The sequence below is a fragment of the Schistocerca americana genome, chromosome 6 (genome assembly GCF_021461395.2).
Source record: "Schistocerca americana isolate TAMUIC-IGC-003095 chromosome 6, iqSchAmer2.1, whole genome shotgun sequence".
Taxonomy (NCBI): Eukaryota; Metazoa; Arthropoda; class Insecta; order Orthoptera; family Acrididae; genus Schistocerca; species Schistocerca americana.
Window position 1 is genome coordinate 240,373,818 of NC_060124.1, and position 22,484 is coordinate 240,396,301.

Below are 22,484 nucleotides of genomic sequence, written 5' to 3' on the forward strand. Positions count from 1 at the left end.
GCAGCTCTCCATGCTACTCTATCCTGTGCAAGCTGCTTCATCTCCCGGTACGTACTGCAACCTACATCCTTTAGAACCTGTTTAGTATATTCATCTCTTGGTCTCCCTCTACGATTTTTACCCTCCACGCTGCCCTCCAATAGTAAACTGGTGATCCCTTGATGCCTCAGAACATGTGCTACCAACCGGTCCCTTCTTCTAGTCAAGTTGTGCCACAAACTCCTCTTCTCCCCAATTTTATTGAGTACCTCCTCATTAGTTGTGTGATCTACCCATCAAATCCCACCGAGCGAGGTGGCGCAGTGGTTAGACACTGGACTCGCATTTGGGAGGACGACGGTTCAATCCTGCGTCCGGCCATCCTGATTTAGGTTTTCCGTGATTTCCCTAAATCACTCCAGGCAAATGCCGGGATGGTTCCTCTGAAAGGGCACGGCCGACTTCCTTCCCCATCCTTCCCTAATCCGATGAGACCGATGACCACGCTGTCTGGTCTCCTTCCCCAAACAACCAACCAACCATCAAATCCTCAGCATTCTTCTGTAGCACCACATTTTGAAAGCTTCTATTCTCTTCTTGTCTAAGCTATTTATCGTCCATGTTTCACTTCCATACATGGCTACACTCCATACAAATACTTTCAGAAACAACTTTCTGACACTTAAATCTATACTCGATGTTCACAAATTTCTCTTGTTCAGAAACGCTTTCCTTGCGATTGCCAGTCTACATTTTATATCCTCTCTAATTCGACCATCATCAGTTATTTTTCTCCCCAAATAGCAAAACTCCTTTACTACTTTAAGTGTCTCATTTCCTAATCTAATTCCCTCAGCGTCACCCGACTTAATTCGACTACATTCCATTATCCTCGTTTTGCTTTTGTTCATGTTCATCTTACATCCTCCTTTCAAGACACTGTCGATTCCGTTCAACTGCTCTTCCAAGTCCTTTGCTGTCTCTGACAGAATTACAATGTCATCGGCGAACCTCCAAGTTTTTATTTCTTTTCCATGGATTTTAATACCCACTCCGTATTTTTCTTTTGTTTCCTTTACTGCTTGCTCAATATACAGATTGAATAACATCGGCGAGAGGCTACAACCCTGTCTCTCTCCCTTCCCAACCACTGCTTCCCTTTCACGCCCCTCGACTCTTATAACTGCCATCAGGTTTCTGTACAAATTGTAAATAGCCTTTCGCTCCCTGTATTTTACCCCTGCCACCTTCAGAAATTGAAAGAGAGTATTCCAGTCAACATTGTCAAAAGCTTTCTCTAAGTCTACAAATGCTAGAAACGTAGGCTTGCCTTTTCTTAATCTAGCTTCTAAGATAAGCCGTAGGGTCAGTGTTGCCTCACGTGTTCCAACATTTCTACGGAATCCAAACTGATCTTCCCCGAGGTCGGTTTCTACCAGTTTTTCCCTTCTAGCAAACGTAATTATATCATACTAGCTTGACAGGCCGAGCCATTGCTACCATACGCAATGGAAACTAGTCAGCCACGAACAAAGAAAATCATACTGCAACTAGGTATCGCTCGTGTGTTCTTCTTCCAAACCTTAATGTGTTGCACCGTAGAAACTCCCTTCCGCCATGCATCTCACAGCGAAATGCAGGGTTCATGGTAGAATCACCGGCGCTGTTAGCGCACATTAAGAGATTGGTGTTGGACGGGTGAGGCAAGCACTTGCACAACGGTTCATTCAAACATCGAGGTGGATGATGGGTGTGGTCACCTAAGATATGCGTGATAATCGCCCTGGAGCCGCAGTATCCGGAGATAAGCTGAGCCGCAGAGCACACAGCTCACCTGCCCCGGCGTCGACGAGCACGCGGGCGACGGCCACGTGTCCCTCTGCGGCCGCCACGTGCAGCGGCGTCCTCTGGAACAGCGGCTCCCGCCGGTCCACGGACCCGCCGGCCCCAAGCAGCAGGCGGGCCACCTCAGCCTGGTCCCATTCGGCCGCGCGGTGCAGACTCGTCATGCCGAACCTGCGCATCATGGCTACCATCGCTACTGCTCGTATGTCAAGTACACAAGCGGCAAGACGCAGTCAATACTTTCGCTGTGCAGTGCCGATGGTACTGTTACCGACGACTGTGCCGCTAAAGCGGAGTTATTGTACGCAGTTTTCCAAAATTCCTTCACCAGGGAAGACGAATGGAATATTCCTGAATTCGAAACACGAACAGCTGCTAGCATGAGTGGCTTAGGAATAATCCATCGAACTACAGACCTATATCATTGACGTCGATCTGCAGTAAGGTTTTCGAGCATATACTGTACTCAAACTTTATGAATCACCTCGAAGGGAACGATCTATTGGTACGTAATCAGCACGGTTTCAGAAAGCATCGTTCTTGTGCAACGCAATTAGCTCTTTATTCGCACGAAGTAATGGCCGCTATCGACAGGGGATCTCAAGTTGATTCCGTATTTCTAGATTTCCGGAAAGCTTTTGACACCGTTCCTCACAAGCGACTTCTAATCAAGCTGCGGACCTATGGGGTACCGTCTCAGTTGTGCGACTGGATTCGTGATTTCCTGTCAGTAAGGTCCCAGTTCGTAGTAATAGACGGCAAATCATCGAGTAAAACTGAAGTGATATCAAGTGTTCCCTAGGGAAGCATCCTGGGACCACTGCTGTTCCTGATGTATATAAATGACCGGGGTGACAATCTGAGCAGTTCTCTTAGGATGTTCGCAGATGATGCTGTAATTTACCGTCTAGTAAGGTCATCCGAAGACCAGTATCAGTTGCAAAGCGATTTAGAAAAGATTGCTGTATGGTGTGGCAGGTGGCAGTTGACGCTAAATAACGAAAAGTGTGAGGTGATCCACATGAGTTCCAAAAGAAATCCGTTGGAATTTGATTACTCGATAGATAGTACAGTTCTCAAGGCTGTCAATTCAACTAAGTACCTGGGTGTTAAAATTACGAACAACTTCAGTCGGAAACACCACATAGATAATATGGTGGGGAAGGCGAGCCAAAGGTTGCGTTTCATTGGCAGGACACTTAGATGATGCAACAAGTCCACTAAAGAGACAGCTTACACTACACTCGTTCGTCCTCTGTTAGAATATTGCTGCGTGGTGTGGGATCCTTACCAGGTGGGATTGACGGAGGACATTGAAAGGGTGCAAAAAAGGGCAGCTCGTTTTGTATTATCACGTAATAGGGGAGAGAGTGTGACAGATGTGATACGCGAGTTGGGATGGAAGTCATTAAAACAAAGGCGTTTTTCGTCGCGGAGAGATCTATTTACGTAATTTCAGCCACCAACTTTCTCTTCCGAATGCGAAAATATTTTGTTGAGCCCAACCTACACAGGTAGGAATGATCATCAAAATAAAATAAGAGAAATCAGCGCACGAGCAGAAAGGTTTGGGTGTTCGTTTTTCCCGCGCGCTGTTCGTGAGTGGAATGGTAGAGAGACAGTATGATTGTGGTTCAATGAACCCTCTGACAAGCACTTAAATGTGAATTGCAGAGAAATCATGTAGATGTAGATGTAGATGTAGATGTAGAATGGAAGCCTTCTTCTTATTAACATTTTTCTCCTAATACTTCTGTTACAGACGACTTCTGTTACAGAAGACTAAGGAATTTAGTTAATAGAGAAGCTAGGAAAGCAAAAGAACGCTTTCTTGAAGAAATGTGCAGAGAATGTGTAGAGAAAAAAATGGCTGACATCGAAATAAGTGTCCAAGGAACAGAAAAGCAACCGAAATCACTCAACAGAGGAAAGTCTACTGGACCTGGCGGGATACCAATTCGATTCTACACAGAGTACGCGAAAGAACTTGCCCCTTTTCTAACAGCCGTGTACCGCAAGTCTCTAGAGGAACGGAAGGTTCCAAATGATTGGAAAAGAGCACAGGTAGTCCCAGTCTTCAAAACGGGTCGTCGAGCAGATGCGCAAAACTATAGACCTATATCTCTGACGTCGATCTGTTGTAGAATTTTAGAACATGTTTTTTGCTCACGTATCATGTCGTTTCTGCAAACCCAGAATCTGCTCTGTAGGAATCAACATGGATTCCGGAAACAGTGATCGTATGAGATCCAACTCGTTTTATTTGTTCATGAGACCCAGAAAATATTAGATACAGGCTCCCAGGTAGATGCCATTTTCCTTGACTTCCGGAAGGCATTCGATACAGTTCCGCACTGTCGCCTGATAAACAAAGTAAGAGCCTACGGAATATCGGACCAGCTGTGTGGCTGGATAGAAGAGTTTTTAGCAAACAGAACACAGCATATTGTTCTCAATGGAGAGACGTCTACAGACGTTAAAGTAACCTCTGGAATGCCACAGGGGAGTGTTACGGGACCACTGCTTTTCACAATATATATAAATGACCTAGTAGATAGTGTCGGAAGTTCCACGCGGCTTTTCGGGGATGATGCTGTAGTATCCAGAGAAGTTGCAGCATTAGAAAATTGTAGCGAAATGCAGGAAGATCTGCAGCAGGTAGGCACTTGGTGCAGGGAGTGGCAACCGACCCATAACATAGACAAATGTAATGTATTGCGAATACATATAAAGAAGGATCCTTTATTGTATGATTATATGATAGCGGAACAAACACTGGTAGCAGTTACTTCTGTAAAATATCTTGCAGTATGCATGCGGAACGATTTAAAGTGGAATGATCATATAAAATTAATTGTTGGTAAGGCGGGTACCAGGTTGAGATTCATTGGGAGAGTCCTTAGAAAATGTAGTCCATCAACAAAGGAGGTGGCTTACAAAACACTCGGTCGACCTATACTTGAGTATTGCTCATCAGTGTGGGATCCATACCAGGTCGGGTTGACGGAGGAGATTGAGAAGATCCAAAGTAGAGCGGCGCGTTTCGTCACAGGGTTATCTGGTAAGCGTGATAGCGTTACGGAGATGTTTAGCAAACTCAAGTGGCTGACTCTGCAAGAGAGGCGCTCTGCATCGCGGTGTAGCTTGCTGTCCAGGTTTTGAGAGGGTGCGTTTCCGGATGAGGTATCGAATATATTGATTCCTCCTACTTATACCTCCCGAGGAAATCACAAATGTAAAATTAGAGACATTCGAGCGCTCACGGAGGCTTTCCGGCAGTCGTTCTTCCCGTGAACCATACGCGACTGGAACAGGAAAGGGAGGTAATGACAATGGCTCGTAAAGTGACCACCGCCACACACTGTTGGGTGGCTTGCGGAGTATAAATGTAGATGTAGAAGTGGAAGAAAATATGCAAAACGAAAACGGTAGAACTGATTTAGCCTACAGAACAGCAAATCAGTTTTTTAACAAACGTAAAACAACGCTCTCAGGCGCAATAGAAAATAAAGAGGGGAAAACGCTGTTTGGTGAAGACGTGGTGAAGAGATGGAAAGAATACATAGAGGAGTTGTATGCCGGAACACCTCTTTCGGAGGAAGTAATAGGAAGAGAAGAGCAAGCAGACGAAGATGAAAATGGAGATGACATTCTGCAAGAAGAATTTGACAGAGCTCTAAAAGAACTATGGGACAACAAAGCAACTGGTACTGAGGACATCCCTGCAGAACTAATACGAAATACTGGTGACAGCATGAAGATGCTGTTTAAACTTATTAGATCCATCTATAACACAGGAGAAATACCGACAGACTTCCAGAAACGTGTCATTGTTCCTATACCAAAGAAGGCAGCAGCTACAAAATGCGAACAGGAGAGATAGCGACAGACTTCCAGAAATTTATCATTGTTCCTGTAGCAGAGAGGGCAGCAGCTACAAAATGTGAACAGTACCGAACTCTAAGCCTAATATCACATGCATCAAAAATTCTCATACAAATAGTTCTGAAGAGAATTGAAGAGATGGTGGAGGATATGCTGAGTGAAGATCAGTTTGGTTTCAGAAGTGGATTGGGAACCGAGAGGCAATTCTGGCATTGAGACTCGTTATCGAAAATCAATTACAGAAAAATAAACCAACTTATAATGCCTTTGTAGACATGGAAAATGCATTTTATAACGTTATCTGGCAAGAGATGTTCAGAGTGCTGAGGAAAAGTGGAATAAAGTACAAAGACATCCGTGTGATACTCAGTTTCTATAAGAATGAGGTGGCAGTGATTAGGAACTGACACCATGAAAAAGAACCAAATATTAGGAAAAGGGTAAGGCAAGGATGTGCTCTCTCTCGTCTAATATTCAACGCTTACATCCGGGAAGCTACAGACCAAGTTCGAGAAATTACTGAGGTGGGGATCAAAATTAATGGGCAGAAGACAGACATGCTACGTTATGCAGATGATATTGCTATTGTCACAGAGACAAAAGAAGATCTAGAGGAAGTAATCAGAACAACGGAAAAAATTCTATGCAATCTGTATGGAATGAGAATAAATAAGAAAAAGACTTAAAGTGATGGTATGCAGTACAGGAGCAAGATATGAACCTCTGAGAATGAGAATTGGAAGAGAGGGACTGGAAGTGATAGAGGAATTTACTTACCTGGGAAGCAAAATCACAAGAGATGGAAGAAGGCGGAAAGAAAATACGACCGGAATACAAAAGGACAAAATTGCATTTAATCGGAGAAGAAATTTACTCACCAGCAACAACATGTCTGAAAATAAGGAAACGTATCATACAAGGTTTCGTTTGGAGTGTGGCCCTATGCGGAAGTGAAACTTGGACAATTGGAAGAGAAGAGAGAAGACGGCTAGAGGCCCTGGAGATGTGGTGCTATAGAAGGATGATGAAGATCAGCTGAAGAGACAAAGTAACAAATGAAGAGGTTCTTAGAAGAGTACAGGAAACCAGATCTCTGTGGAGGCACATCCAAACAAGAAGAGACAAACTTGTGGGGCCGCGCGGGATTAGCCGAGCGGTCAGGGGCGCTGCAGTCATGGACTGTGCGGATGGTCCCGGCGGAGGTTCGAGTCCTCCCTCGGGAATGGGTGTGTGTGTTTGTCCTTAGGATAATTTAGGTTATGTAGTGTGTAAGCTTAGGGACTGATTACCTTAGCAGTTAAGTGCAATAAGATTTCTCACACATTTTTGAACAAACTTTTGGGGCACATCCTACGACACAACGACATCATTGGATCAATAGCAGAAGGAGCTATTGAGGGATGGAATCGGCGGCGGCGACCAAGGATATCATACATGCAACAGATCATGAATGATGTTGGATGTAACACATACGTGGAAATGAAGAGGAAGGCAGACAAGAGAGGAATGGCGCTCTGCTGCAAACCAACCTCTGGGTTGAACACCAAAAGGAAAGAAGACTTCTGTTACACTAAGACGGGAGTCAATATTGCTCTGTGTATTACATTCGATTGCCAACACTCTGCCTTCTTTGAATACACTGACGGAAATAACTGCAACACCAAGAAATAATCTAGAGTAATGAAATTTCGGGAATATATTTGTCTAGGTAATATATTTAAATGATTATCATTTTTAGATCACAGGTTAATGTAAGCGATATAAGACATTGCAGATCATAAATGCTGGTGCGTTAATAATAGGTGCAACTGCCAAAATGTTGGATGCTAGCATGCCAACGTGCGTGCATTCTACCATACAGGTGCCGAATGTCATTTTGTGGGAAGGAGTTCCATGCCTGTTGCACTTCGCCGGTAAGTACAGGGACGGTTAATACTGGTTGTGGGCGATGCTTGAGCTCGTGTTTGATTGGAGATTGATCTTGTGATAGAGCAGGCCAAGTCAACATGACACCACCTTGTAGCGCACGTAGTGTTAAGACGGTGGTATGTGGACGAGCGTTATCCTGTTGCAGAAAACACCCTATAATTCTGTTCGCGAATGCCAGCAAAGCAGATCGAATCTCCACACTGACTCACAGATTTGCAGGCAAGGTGCCTGGGATAACCGCGAGAGTGCTCCTGCCTTTATACAAAATCACACCCTCGATCATAACCCCAGATGTAGACCCAGTGCGTCTAGGCCGAAGACAGGTTGATTACAGGTGACCATCTGGCCTGCTGTTAACCAACACATGGCGGTCAGTGGCTACGAGGCAGGACAGGCTTTCATCAGGAAATACAACACAGCTCAACGTTCACATCGCATCCCAACGAGTTCTCGCCAGACACCAGCGACAGCGCTAGTGGTGGTGGTTTTGGGTCAGTGGAATGCACGGTATAGTGCTCCAGGCACGGAGCTGTCCATCAAGTAACCGATTTGTAACAGTTCATTGTGTCACTGTGGTGCAAACTGCTGCTCGAATTGCTGGGGCAGACGCAGTACGATGCGCCAGAGCCATACGCCGAACACAACGGTCTTCCAGAGCTCTGTCTTCTTGCCACCGTACATGCCCGTGACCACCGCTGCTAGCAGTAGTGTACAGTGGATAAATTCCGGACAAGTATTTCAGTAATATCGCGGAAGGAGAGCCCCACCTGTCTTCCGCGTCGGGGTCGGCGCCGGCGGAGAGCAGCGCCCGCAGCGCCGCCTGGTGGCCGCCCTCGGTGGCGAGGTGCAGCGCCGTCTGCCCCCAGCGGCCGTCCTTGGCGTCGGGGGCGGCGTCGCTGGCGGAGAGCAGCTCCCGCGCGGCGCCGGCCCAGCCCCTGTCGGCGGCGCGGTGCAGCGGCGTCTGCCCCCAGCGCCAGTCGGCGGCGGAGGAGGCGGCGCCTGCCCCCAGCAGCAGGCGCACCGCCGCGGAGTAGCCCGCCTCCGCCGCCAGGTAGAGCGGCGTGCGCCCCAGGCGGTCACGCGGGTCCGTCCCGGAGGCGTCGAGCAGCAGGCGCACCACCTCGTAGTGGCCGGCGGCGGCGGCGCCGTGCAGCGGCGTCCACCCATCCGCGTCCGCCGCCCCCGCGTCGGCGCCCGCCTCCAGCAGCGCCTCCGCAGTGCTCACGTGTCCGCCGGCCGCGGCGCGGTGCAGCGGCGTCGCCTGTCACAACAGCAGCTGCTTTGGGACCAGTTGGTCTGTACACGGAGGGCAAGCTAAGTTCCGTGGTCGCATATCGAGTTGTCTACACCGTCAGATTGTGAGGGGGTCGGTAAGAGTGAAGTCCTCTGTGTGCATAGCTGAGAGTCGTGCAATACCAACCGGCTGCTGCTGTGATCTCACTTTCCGCCCCCAAATGGTGGAAGAGTGCAGTGAGCAGAAGCAAATTTGTGTAACCCCGTGCACTGGAGTCGAATATCTCTTCAGTGCTTTGTCCGCTCTGAGTGCTTGATGGTGTTGCTGTAGCTCTTAGCGCCGGGAAGAATTTTGAGGGTAGGTGCTCCTTTTTAGGATAAGTGATTCATTTCACTGATATATCTCGGTTGTCTATATTATGTGAGGAATAACATCCACAAAATATTTCATGATGATTTCTTTAAAAGAACGTACAATATGTCTAGATCCATCTTCGTGTTTGTCTTGCAATACTGGTTACCCGACTGTCGTTCAGTATTGGCCAAAAGTAATATAAGTTTTTAAATTATGTTTCCTTCTTCTTACTTCCACTCAGACTGAATAGGTGGAAAATGGGAAAAGAGTAAATGGAAAATAAACTGAAGAGTGCACGGAAATGACTGCGAGCAATGTTATGTCTAACGAAAGGACCGCGCGGTAGGAGCTTAAGCGTTTTTAACTATTAGAAAAGAAAAAGATCGTCATCGAAGAGTAGATATTAAAAACATCAAAAATACAAACTAAAATATAGTTGAAGAAAGCTGAACTTAAGTCGGGTGCTGCAAAATAAAATAAACACGAAAAGGGTGGCCATCGAAAACCAATTATAATGCGAGGAAAAAAAACTGGAATTTACTGGAGATAAAGAGTTAAGAGCAGGGACTGAAAAGTGCATGATGTGTTTGGAGTTATTTGAAGAAGACTGAGTGCTGTGTACTAAGTGCATAAACTAAACTAAACTCCTTCTGAACAGGCCTTCTTTTCTAGGAGCACTTCTGAGAAAATTTAGAGAACCAGCAATTGAAGCCGGTTGCGGATCGATTCTACGGCCGGCAACGTACATTTCGCGTAAGGACCACGAAGATAAAATAAGAGAAATCAGGGTTCGTAAGAAGGCGTATGTGCTGTTTGCGAGTGGAATAGGAAAGGATATGGCTAGTTGTGGTACAGGGTATCTTCCACCACGCGCCATACGGCTCATGGAGTATATGTAGACCCTCCCATCGACACCGAGGTCGTCTGGACGAAACACAAGCTGGGATTGGTCGTAGTTAGAGACGAGAAGCAACCGTGCCGTTTTTGAAGAAACGATCCCCCACTGCAGAGATGACTGCTTTTACTGCAAGTGTGGTTGTGTAAGTTTTGAGATTACATTACAAATCTTACTACTTGTGAAGGAAATTAAGGTAGAAGGACAGTAGAGGCAGATGAGATAAGGAAATAGAGGACTTGGGGAGAGCGAAGAGCAAGAAAGGAAAGCCTAGGTAGATGGGGCTGAAGACGGGAAAGGTTAGGAGGAAGATGGTAGAGCTGAGAATCAAATTAGACAGGGGAACCAGAGGTAGAGAGTGAAGAGAAATTTTGGGGTGTAAGGAAAGGTAGAGCAGGGTCAGCATGTATAAGGGAGTAGAGCAACGAGCATTAACAAGGGTTGAAAACAGTCTGCAGTATACAGAGCTCTCGAAACGCCACAACAAATTTAGCCACAATTCTTCTATTCATATTGCAGTAACCTTGTTACTGTTCTAAGATAGCTGTTGACATTTGTTAATGATGCGTGCAACCATACCTTAAAGGGAACGATGTAATCACATGTAAATCATATGTTTATCATATTGACTCTTCTCTAAAATCAAGGCAGCTGCAGCTATGGCCATAATTATTCTTTGCTTCAATTGCTCAAGACGACTTTTTGCTGAGACAACTTCAAATAACACTTCCTTCAATTAGTGTAACTCAGACATTAATCCATAACGGTTCATCGAACTTCACACTGTGTTCTATACAAATTCAGATACAAAGATTGGCTCGCTACATTTCTCGGTAGATAAATATTGAAACTACGAGTACACTTTAATAAATGCTGTCCCACATTTCCGATGCACTGAAACCTTCAAAATTGTTTAAATGGGTCTGAGAACTATGGGACTTAACATCTGAGGTCATCAGTCCCCTAGAATTTAGAACTACTTAAACCTAACTAACCTAAGGACATCACACACATCCATGCCCGAGGCAGGATTCGAGCCTGCGACCGTAGCGGTCGCGCGGTGCACTGAGACCTTAGAAACCAAGTATTTCAATAAGATGGAAGCCAGTTTATTTTTCAGTGTTGACTTTGTTCTCCCCATGCTCGAATTTCGTCTTTGATCGAGCAAAAGCAAGGGACAGGACAGTGGACTCACTTTTTTGGGCATTCTCATCCATGTGTAGTCGTACTGATTTCTTTTCTCCGCATTTTATCCAAGACTTCAAGGTGAGTGCTGCACCTATTCCTTTGTGTAGGTCTTAGCAGACTTTCTCCGACAATCATTTGTATCTAATTCTCGTCCTTGATTAATCAGTTTCCTGATACTGGATTGAGAACAGTGTCGTTTCATAATTTCTGTTCTATTTAATTAGGGGAACGCTAATGAGGTCTCACGAATATGATTAAACTTATAATTACATTTGGTAATTGTTAACAGCCGTTAATCCTCCCATGAATATCTCTGCAGAAAGAAACGTCTTTTGCAAAATGCAACTTACTTAGTGAATTTTGATTGTCGTCCAATTAATTACAGTATTTTAACCATCTTTAGAGGAGGTTAGCGAGGAGCGGGTGCGCAATGAGATTTCGAGAAACGAATATCGATACTCTACATATCCATGATAAATTAGCGGAGGGTTAATACCACTGCGGTATGGATATTAAGACGGAAAATGCACTTTTACTTATATGTAAAATTCCCGTTTGAAATTATCTAGTTATACATAAATCGTTGAAACTGACACAAAGAAATTTATCTTCTTTTACGTAAGACGCTGAGAATTCTGTCGCCTGCGGATACTGGAGATATGGCTTGTCACTTAAGATATTACAAATGACGAATTCGTCACCTGAATTACACAAGGAAATCTGTGTGATTGGCGAACGCATACTTTGATTCTTATGTAACTAGTATTCGAGATCTGATTTCAAGACAATTATTCGCCAAACAGGGGAGGAGTATCTCTGAGAATTCGAATGACTGATGACGTAAAGTGATAGTGGAAACAACGTCTTTGGGATCTACAAGCTGCGTGCGCGAACGCCCTTTGTCCTGGTGAAAACGTAACCAAATTATATAACATTGGCTCTTCAGACAGTTTTTATACAGGAATGATTGTTAATGTTCAATAGCTACAATTACTTCACTAAAACGTGTTTAACTCGAACAAAGAATTTCAATAAGTTAACGGGATTTAGAGTCATCGAATATCTTTCAGGTGTAGTATCCCATCACATTCACTGTAGCTAACATAATTACGGTGTACGTTAACTTTCATTGAGACATATATTTTCACATCTGTATTGAATTACAAATTGTCATTATTAAAAGAGGAGAGCTAATTATTCAGTATGATAGGTACTATTTGTAAATTTGTCAAAGAAGTACATTTACTTCCCCCAAGCCATATTGTTATACATGTTGACTAATAACTAACGTTTGCAGAGTAAGCCAGGGAGTGTTGGAATTTCTGTCTCTATCTCTTTTATCTCCTTTTAACATTTGCAGATTCAGCAGCGACGACGTACGTGAAACTAGACTTGAGTGAACCTCCTTTTATGACTGGAGTAGTCCTTTAGTTTCCGAGAGCTAATATAACGCTTATACAATTCTAAAAAATATTAAATCACTTATAAAAGTTAAGCAGACGCGTACGTCAATTTTACTTTATGTATGTCGTGGTCTTAATGTGGAGACGATATGACGAAACATGCTTATATGTGTTAAACGATATGTAAAGAACACTGCTATTCCCTCAATGATTCACTTAAATTAATTTGGTATATAAGAAACACATTTAATATCAGCAGACTCGATCGAAATGCGTTTAGTTTGCAGTATTTCATAGTCATTGGAGTAAAATTGTGGAAATTGAAACAAAATTTATAGTAATGAGAAATAGAATTTAACACCAGAAAAATGTGTAAACTCAAAATTCCCTCTCTCTCATTCTCTTTCTCTCTCTCTCTCTCTCTCTCTCTCTCTCTCTCTCTCTCTCTCTCTCTCACACACACACACACACACACACACACACACACACACTCTTTCACCTCGCTCTACCAGAGTTCAGAGTTACGACATATTTATGGAGGATTTCTTATATAAGCAAGAGAAAGCGCAACCACACATTGCCTGTCGTAAAGACGTTCTTTCCAAAGCACAGCACACACACCTCGTACATTAAGGTCCGCTAAGTACCTCGTGTCCTCCGTCTGTCTTACGTGATAGCTACTGTCCTGTTGTACCTTAATGTTAGCATCTTAATATTAGCGCTTCCTTTGAAACACAATACTTCGGTTTGAACGTTATAACTGACTTCTGGTCACCAGAGAGTCGCAACTATTGTGGGTACATTTAGTCGTATTAGAAATAAGGAATAAAATGTTCCTCTACGAAATAAAATAAGGATAAAATCTTTCGAAGGTCATTCCACGTACAAAGTGTTTCAAAAAGATTCAAATTTCCAAGACTATATTTGCTAAGTGAACGAAAACATAAGCTTGCGATAAATTTCAACTTACATCTACATCTACGTCTACATACATACTCCGCAATCCACCATACCGTGCGTGGCGGAGGGTACCTCGCACCACAACTAGCATCTTCTCTCCCTGTTCCACTCCCAAACAGAAAGAGGGAAAAATGACTGCCTATATGCCTCTGTGCGAGCACTAATCTCTCTTATCTTATCTTTGTGGTCTTTCCTTGAAATATAAGTTGGCGGCAGGAAAACTGTACTGCAGTCAGCCCAAATGCTGGTTCTCTAAATTTCGTCAGTAGCGATTCACGAAAATAACGCCTCCTTTCCTCCTGAGACTCCCACCCGAGTTCCTGAAGCATTTCAGTAACACTCGCGTGATGATCACACCCACCAGTAACAAGTCTAGCAGCCCGCCTCTGAATTGCTTCTGTGTCCTCCCTCAATCCGACCTGATAGGGATCCCAAACGCTCGAGAAGTACTCAAGAAGTGGTCGTATTAGTGTTTTATAAGCGGTCTCGCGTGGAATTGTTTACCCTGGTGCCAGTTGTAAGGTGGTTGTCTGCAGGGTTGCTCGCTTGTTCATTATAGCTTCTTCCACAGTCACGATAACATAAAATTTCATTTTCAACTGGACGGAGCACCATCACAGTAGCACCGAAATATAAGATTTCTAATCAATGAGCATCCCAAACGATGGACTGACCGTAAGGGCGTGTTGATATCGCACTGAGCCACAGGCCTACAAGATCGCCTAATCTCACGTTGTTCCTTCTGGGTTTCTATCCTTCCAACATCGTTGGGCGAAGCGTGACGCCTTGTATGAACTGCAGTGCGTACAATAAGTCCAGACACGCTCGCAAAAGAATGGGACGAATTTGGATAGTGTCTGAAAGTTAGCCTTGCGTCGTGTGAAGGGCGCATCGAACATTCGTGAAAGGTAAACGAAAACTTTTTTCCTGAACGCAATTGTCAAAGGCACCCGAAGGTTGTATGTGGGTGCATGTAAAATATATATTCTTGTATCATGAGATAATTATATGACAGTAAAAACATTGTAGTTCTGTGCGTAATTTACAGTTTGCAGGTTTCTATTTTCAATGACGCACGTGGTATAGTGTTGTCTAATCAAGAACAATTTCTTTGAAACACACTGTATCTTACACCACAATTATACACAGATACAGGATGAGTTAAATCAAATCAAATCTGGCAGCGAAACCTCACTGCAGCCAGCGGAACGGTATTTATGTTCTCTGTTGAATACTTGAACAGTATTACTGAGTGAGCTGGTAGCGTATGTAAGTTACAGGAGTCGCTTTTCTACCTCCACATCCAAAACATTGGTTGACTTTTCTAGGAACGCACGCTCTCGCAGGTTTTAAACAGTAAACCCTATTCCCATGCACAAAACGTTTCTTGAAGCTGGTGCGACTGGAGTTACGATAACGCTTTCCGTCTTACTCTTCTTTGTTTCATTTGTGCCAGATTAAGGAACATTAGAAAGGAGTCGGGCTTAGCAACGCATCCTACCATCCATATACGACTTTGTCACGGTTTTCATAAATTACGTTGGGCCGGGGCCAGGCTAGATACTTTGAAAGGTTGCTGTAATTCCTTCTTAGTCCTTCTACAATTATAGTATCTGATTTCTTGTAAATTGATGCCATAATCTTTCTTCCTTCTTCCTTTCTCTGCTTCTCGACATTGTTTTAGTCCAGCAAGAAGCCCACTCATTACAAAACTACCACAGCAGCCAGAAAAATTGTTCAGTTTGATATACAAAATGCTGAAGAAAGCGTAACCTAAATTAGTCGTCCAGATTTTCCGAATGTCTGTATCATTAACTGCACGTAGCTGGTGCAGTGTTTCATTATTTAGATCAACGTACTCTAAATCTTACTTCAAATATCTTCTAGGAAAGTTCTCTGTATGACGTCACGTGATCTACATGTTTTTTTTCCGCCACATAAATCTGCTGGATCACGTCTCACTGCTGTTCCCATTTTTACGAGATGTAAAACTGGACAGCTGTCAATCATTCAGCTTCATTATGGAGATGGTGACCTTATCTGCAGTATCTCAGTTTCCTCCGCGCAACTGATAAAGTTAATCACCTTGCGCAAAATCTAGTACAGTGTTGAAAAGGCTGCTATACAAAGCAACCTTTGCTAATCAACAAATAAAGATATATATTCAACGCTTCCGTTTAATACGCAAAACACCGAAAAATTTTTTTCGTACTGTGTATGTATTGAGTTACATCAACGTTTTCATGGACCATTGTGCCTTCGTACCAATTCAAAGCAATTTCATAAGTATTCACCAAGATAACTTGGCACACACTAGATACGACGGAATGTGGTAATTGTAAAGCGTTCATGTCCTTCGAGATAGCTTGTATCGGTGTCCGTAACCATGCAGTTACGAAATGATATCTACATCTACATCGACGTGCTTACTCTGCTATTCACAATAAAGTGCCTGGCAGAGGGTCCAATGAACCATCTTCTAGCTGTCTCTCTACAGTTCCACTCTCGAACGGCACACGGGAAAAACGAGCACATAAATTTTTCTGTGCGAGCCCTGATTTTATCGTGATGATCATTTCTCCCTATGTAGGTGGGTGCCAACAGAATGTTTTCGCAATCGGAGGAGATAACTGGTGATTGAAATTTCATGAGAAGATCCCGTCGCAACGAAAAACGCCTTCGTTTTAATGATTGCCACTCCAATTCACGTATCATGTCTGTTACACAATCTCCCCTATTTCGGGATAATACAAAACGATCTGCCCATCTTTGTACTATTTCGATGTCATCCGTCAGTGCCACCTGATGCGGATCCCACACCGCACAGCAGTACTCCAGAATAGGGTGGGCAAGCGTGGCGTAAGCAGTCCTTTTGCACCTTCTAAGTGTTCTGCCAATGAATCGCAGTCTTTGGTTTACTCTACCCACAATATTATCTATGTTATCGTTCCAATTTAGGTTATTTGTAATTGTAATCCTTAAGTATTTAGCTGAATTTACAGCCATCAGATTTGTGTGACTTGCCGCGTAATCGAAATTTAACTGATTTCTTGTAGTACCCATGTGAATAACTTCACACTTTTCATTATTCAGGGTCAATTGCCACTTTTAGCACCATATAGGTATCTTATCTAAATCTTTTTGCAAGTCGTTTTGATCATCTGACGTCTTTACAAAACGGTAAATGACAGCATCATCTGCAAACAATCTAAGACGGCTATTCAGATTGTCTTCTATGTCGTTAATATAGATCAGGAACAACACAGGGCCTATAACACTTCCTTGGGGAATGCCGGATATTACTTCTGTTTTAATCGATGACTTCCCCTCTATTACTACTAACTGTGGCCTTTCTGACAGGAAATCACGAATAGAGTGGCACAACTGAGGCGATATTCAGTAGGCACGCATTTTGGTTAGAAGACGCTTGTGAGGAACGGTGTCGAAAGCCTTCTGGAAATCTAAAAATATGGTATCAATTAACATCCCCTGTCGATAGCACTGATTACTTCATGAGTATAAGGAGCTAGTTGTGTTTCACAAGAACGATATTTTCTGAATCCGTGCTGACTATGTGTCAATAAATCGTTTTCTTCGAGGTACTTCAAAATGTTCGAATACAGTATTATGTGTTCCAAAACCCTACTGCAAATCGACGTAAGTGTTATAAGCCAGTAATTCAGCGGATTACTCCTACTTCCCTTTTTGGGTATTGGTGTGACTTGAGTAATTCTCCAGTCTTTAGGTACGGATATTTCTGTGAGCGAGTGGTTGTATATAATTGCTAGATACGGAGCTATTTTATCAGCATACTGTGAGAGAAATCTGACTGGTATCCAACCTCGACCGGAGGCCTTTCCTTTATTAAGTGATTTAAGCTGCTTTGTTACACCGAAGATATCTACTTCTATGTTTCTCATCTTGGCATTTGTTCTTTATTGGAATTCAGGAAAGTTTACTTTGTCTTCTTTGGTGAAGGAGTTTCGGAAAACCTCGATTAATAACTCTGCTTTAGTGGCACTGTCATCAGTAATTTCACCGTTGTTATAGCGCAGTGAAGGTATTGATTGCGTCTTGCCATTGGTGTGCTTTATGTATGACCAGAATCTCTTTGGGTTTTCTGCCAGATTTCGAGACAGAATTTCGTTGTGGAAATTATTAAAGGCATCTCGCATTAGAACTATGCGCTATGTTTCGAACTTCTGTAAAACTTTGACAATCTTGGGGATTTTGCGTTCTTTTAAGGGGCTCCGGAAAGGCTCAAAATAATGAAAAGTTCAATTTTTACTTTTTTGCGTTTTCAGGATCTGCAGACTATTACCTTTTAATAGATATATAATTTATTCAATTCCGAAGACTACAACTATTTTTAAATTTTTTTTGAAATGTGTTCTACATGGGCGTGACCCACTGTGGCGCTGTTAAACTGCTGTCAAATGGTGTTATTATTAACGTCCGTATTCATCAGCTACATTTTAGTGATGTGAGATAAAGTATGTGTTGTGGCTAACCTGTGATGGTTCAATATATATCGCTGGTGTGATTGTCGATTGTTTCATGTTTATTTACTCTTTCGTTATCTCGAAAATATTCGTAATTAATTCTGTTTCTTGAGTCTCTGTTTTGTTGAAGTATAATAATGAGTAAAAGTAAAGTTATTAGAAATCCTCTGAAGGCATTTAAGAAAAGGAGAAATGTTGGAAACCAAAGGTATGTGTTATTACTGTAAACAATAAAGACGATAACCAAGTGAGTGAACCTAACCTCTCAAGTACACCTGCCCATAGCAGTCAAAGTGGGAAAGAAAATACTTCACAGAAGAAGCTTGGTTCAATGAGTGAAAACTATGAATGTTTTATGGGCGAATCGGATGTGAATGAAATATTTGATATGTCGGTTCTCAAAGGAATTTTTTCAAACTGTGTAAGATGTATTCATTGTAGTGAAGTTGGTCTGGAACTCTCCATAATAAAGCACGTAGGACTTGCTAGTGAAATACAACTGAAATGTGATAAGTGTTCATACATGACCACCTTTTGGAACAGTGTTGCAGTAACTGCAACTGAAGAAAATGGTAGCAAAATCTACGAACACAACAACGAGCGATGCTTGCTTTAGACAAGGAACGCCTTCGGGCTGCAGACAGGGCTGTAAAGAGTCTAGAATTACAAGCAAGAGTAAACAGGAGGAGGAACCAGAGGAAGCTGGAGGAGGAGTTTGCAGAGGATGAAGATAATCCATCCTATGGACCTGGAATGCACTAAAAAGTTAATCCAATCTTTGTCGCTCGATTCCCAAAACTTTTATTTTCTCATGCTAATTACATGTTTTCTAAGGATCTTCCAAACATATTTGTTTCAAACTTTCAGTAAATGTTACACAGTACCTTCTGCATAATTTAACACAGACTTTTTCCAAAAAACTGTATATTTTTGAATATATAAATAAAAAATTGCAAAAAATGTTGTGAATTTTCATTACAATTGAAAAAAATCATCTTTAATAACTGAACTAAAATTTTGTAAAATCCCTGTGTTAAGTTGTAGCCCATATTCCAATAAATAATGTGTAGAAAGTCACACTTCCTACCTCAAATACTTTGTGAGGAAAGATGTAATTTATAAGCGTTATTTTAACATTGCAAGTATAGGGCGTTCCGGAGCCCCTTAAATTTGGCATGCTTTTTTTCGTTGCTTCTGCAACAACGATCTGACCCGTTTTGTGTACCATGGGGGATCAGTACCATCACTTATTAATTTATGTGGTATGTATCTCTCAATTGCTGTCGATACAATCACTTTGGAAACATTTCACAACTTTTCTGCACTTACATGATCAGATCGGAAGGAGTGAAGGCGTTAAGAGCATTTTTATCAGATTTTTTAAATAGATATACTTTGCGTTTCTTTTTGATGGTTGTAGGTGTTACGGTATTCAGCCTAGCAGCAACTGCCTCATGGTTGCTAATCCCTGTATTCGTCACAATACTCACTATTTGTCCAGGATTATTTGTTGCTAAAAGGTCAAGTATGCTTTCGCATCCATTTACGCTTCGAGTGGGCTCATGAACTAATTGTTCAAGAGAGTTTTCTGAGAATGCATTCAGTACAATTTCGGGTGACGTTTTATGCCTGCCGCCGGGTTTAAACGCATAATTTTTCCAGAATATCGAGGGCAGATTGAAGTCACCACCGACTATAATTGTATGAGCGGGATACTTATTTGAAATGAGACTCAAGTTTTCTTTGAACTGTTCAGAAACTATATCTTCTGAGTCGGGGGGTCGGTAAAACGATCCAGTTAATAGTTTAGTCCGATTATCAGGTATAACCTCTACCCATACTACTTCACACGAACAATCTACTTCAATTTCGCTACAAGGCAAACTACCTCTGACAGCAGTAAATACTCCCCCACCAACTGCATTTAATCTATCCTTTCAGAACACTGTTAGATCGTTTGAAAAAATTTCGACAGAACTTATTTCCGGCTTTAGCCAGCTCTCTGTACCTACAAATATTTGAGCTTCAGTGCTTTCTATTACGACTTGGAGCTCTGGTTCTTTCCCAACACAGCTACGACAATTTACAACTACAATACCAATCGTTTCTACAACTACCTTACTGTGTTTTACCTGCCCACTTTTAGACAGATGCCCCATCTGTGGTTCCCTGAGATCCTCTAACATAAAAATACCGCCCAGTCCCTTCCACACAGCCCCTGCTACACGTGTGGCGGCCTCCTGTGTGTAGTGGACTCCTGACCTATTAAGCGGATCCAAGAAACCCACCACCCGATGGCGGAATCTGCAGCCTACACAGTCACAGAACCGCCTGAGCCTCTGATTCAGACCCTCCATTCGGCTCTAAACCAAAGGACCACAGTCGGTTCCATCGACGATGCTGCAGATGGTGAGCTCCGCCTTAATCTGGCAGTCTTTACCATTTCCGCTAGTCGCCCAAAACCAGACAGAATCTGCTCCAATCCAAAGCGACACACGTCATTGGTACTGACATCAGCCACCACCTGCAGCTGGCTGCACCCTGTACTCTTCATGGCATCCGGAAGCACCCTTTCCACATCCCGAATGAGTCCCCCCGGAATGCACACAGAGTGCATACCGGCTTCCTTCCCCTCCTTAGCAGCCATGTTCCTAAGGGGCCCCATTACGCGCCTAACGTTGGAGCTCCCACCTACCAGCAAAACCCAGCACCTGCGAATGCCCAGACCTTGTCGGCCGAGAAGCTTCCTCTGGAACACGGTGGACGATTGCATTCGGCTCAGAGACATCGTCAGCCACAGATAACACCCGAAACCTGTTCGTCAAACGAACAGGGGAGGCCCTATGATCGGCCCCTCGGAAAATCTTTCGCTGCCTGCCAGACTTTGGAATGATCTCCCACTAGACCACGGGTGTGGTGTCAACCTCAGTGCAGGCAGTACCAGGGGCAGTCACAGCAGTGGACCGATCAGAGGAACCGTTGGACGTGCTCGACGTCCCTCGAATCCCCGCGTCCGATCCCCCACAGTGACGCCCCTTGGCAGTAGCCTCAAGCTGTGTGACAGAAGCCAACGCGGCCTGGAGTTGTGAGCGAAGGGTCGCCAACTCAGCTCGCATCTGTACACAACAATCACAGTTCCTATCCATTACTGCAGCCGCTCCTGTTTGAAGCTTGTAAAAATATGCAAAAAGCCAACGGTATACTCGCCTTATTAGTAGCAGGAACTAGCGGTGCACTCTCGCTGACGGTGTAACCGATGTCATACGTATGTTCATGCTGCGCTAGAGTGTCACATGGATGGCCAGTACAAGATCTGGCTACACGTCCGTAGTCATGCGACAAGTCGTACCGTCGTAGTGTGCTCTTGTTTTCCAATATACCAAATACACAGGGTTTTAAAAATCCTATTACCAGGTTCTAGACGTTGTAGAGGGCACATATTACATAAACATTTGAGAAGGATCTCGTTTCCGGAAAAGTACCGTTTGGATGGAAAATAAATTTCATGATCGGGTCACTTTCAAATGTCTTATTTCACGGTACGCACATCCCGGTATCCATACAGCGAAAACAATGAACTCTGATCTCTGTGCTGTGCTGGAACACATGGCACGATTAGTGTTTTGAATAGTCACTGTCGTGTTCCCTTCTATGAGACGAAAGACGTACTCTTCAAAGGTTAGCAGCACGTCCATGGAGTACCACAGTCAGTGCTCCCGGCTGTGAACGTACTAGTTTCTGGTAGCCGTTGTTGTAGTCGGGCAAAAATAATATGTGATGTCTTAATTACGATGGAGACTGACAACAGCGCACTCTTCTCATTTTGTGTGTGTACCGTGAAAGGAGAGATCTGAAGGCCATTCGATGTTCAGACATCTCTTATTTCTAAATGGTACATTTTCGAGCACGGGTTATTAACAAAACTTTATATACTCAGGCCGCTCTACAACCTCTACATGGGCTGAACAGGAATTGTGAAGCGCGCTGCATATGGTGCAACGCCTACTATCAGCAGGAAATATCTCTCTGACTCGATTTCGGAAGAGTTTCCCATTGTTTTTAGGGTAGGAGCGAACGCGTTTGTAGCCATCTAAGATATTTAAATGCATCGGTTGTATTGCCAGAAGTGTGTACAGAATGTGTAAGGGTTTTGGAGGTATAGTCGAACTCACTCTCTTTCGTTTTAGCATGCACTAGCAGCCACAAGTCTTCCAATTGTCCTTCTTCATCCCTTCGCACATAAACTCAGTGAGAACATCCGGCATGGAATGCTCACTGACGTCAATGCTGGTGTCGCACAAATATCAGTT

General features: G+C 43.5%; 1 protein-coding gene across 1 annotated transcript in view; it reads right to left on the reverse strand.

Moving 5' to 3' along the window:
* The window catches only part of LOC124620070 (ankyrin repeat domain-containing protein 65-like), a 71,262-nt gene that overhangs the window by 6,709 nt on the left and 42,069 nt on the right, over window positions 1-22,484 (reverse strand). Inside the window, exons 4-5 of the mRNA XM_047146737.1 lie at window positions 8,406-8,899; window positions 1,814-1,995 (exon numbers count right to left, since the gene is read on the reverse strand). Of these exons, the coding sequence (XP_047002693.1) occupies window positions 1,814-1,995; window positions 8,406-8,899 (676 nt within the window). The remainder of the gene's footprint in view (window positions 1-1,813; window positions 1,996-8,405; window positions 8,900-22,484) is intronic.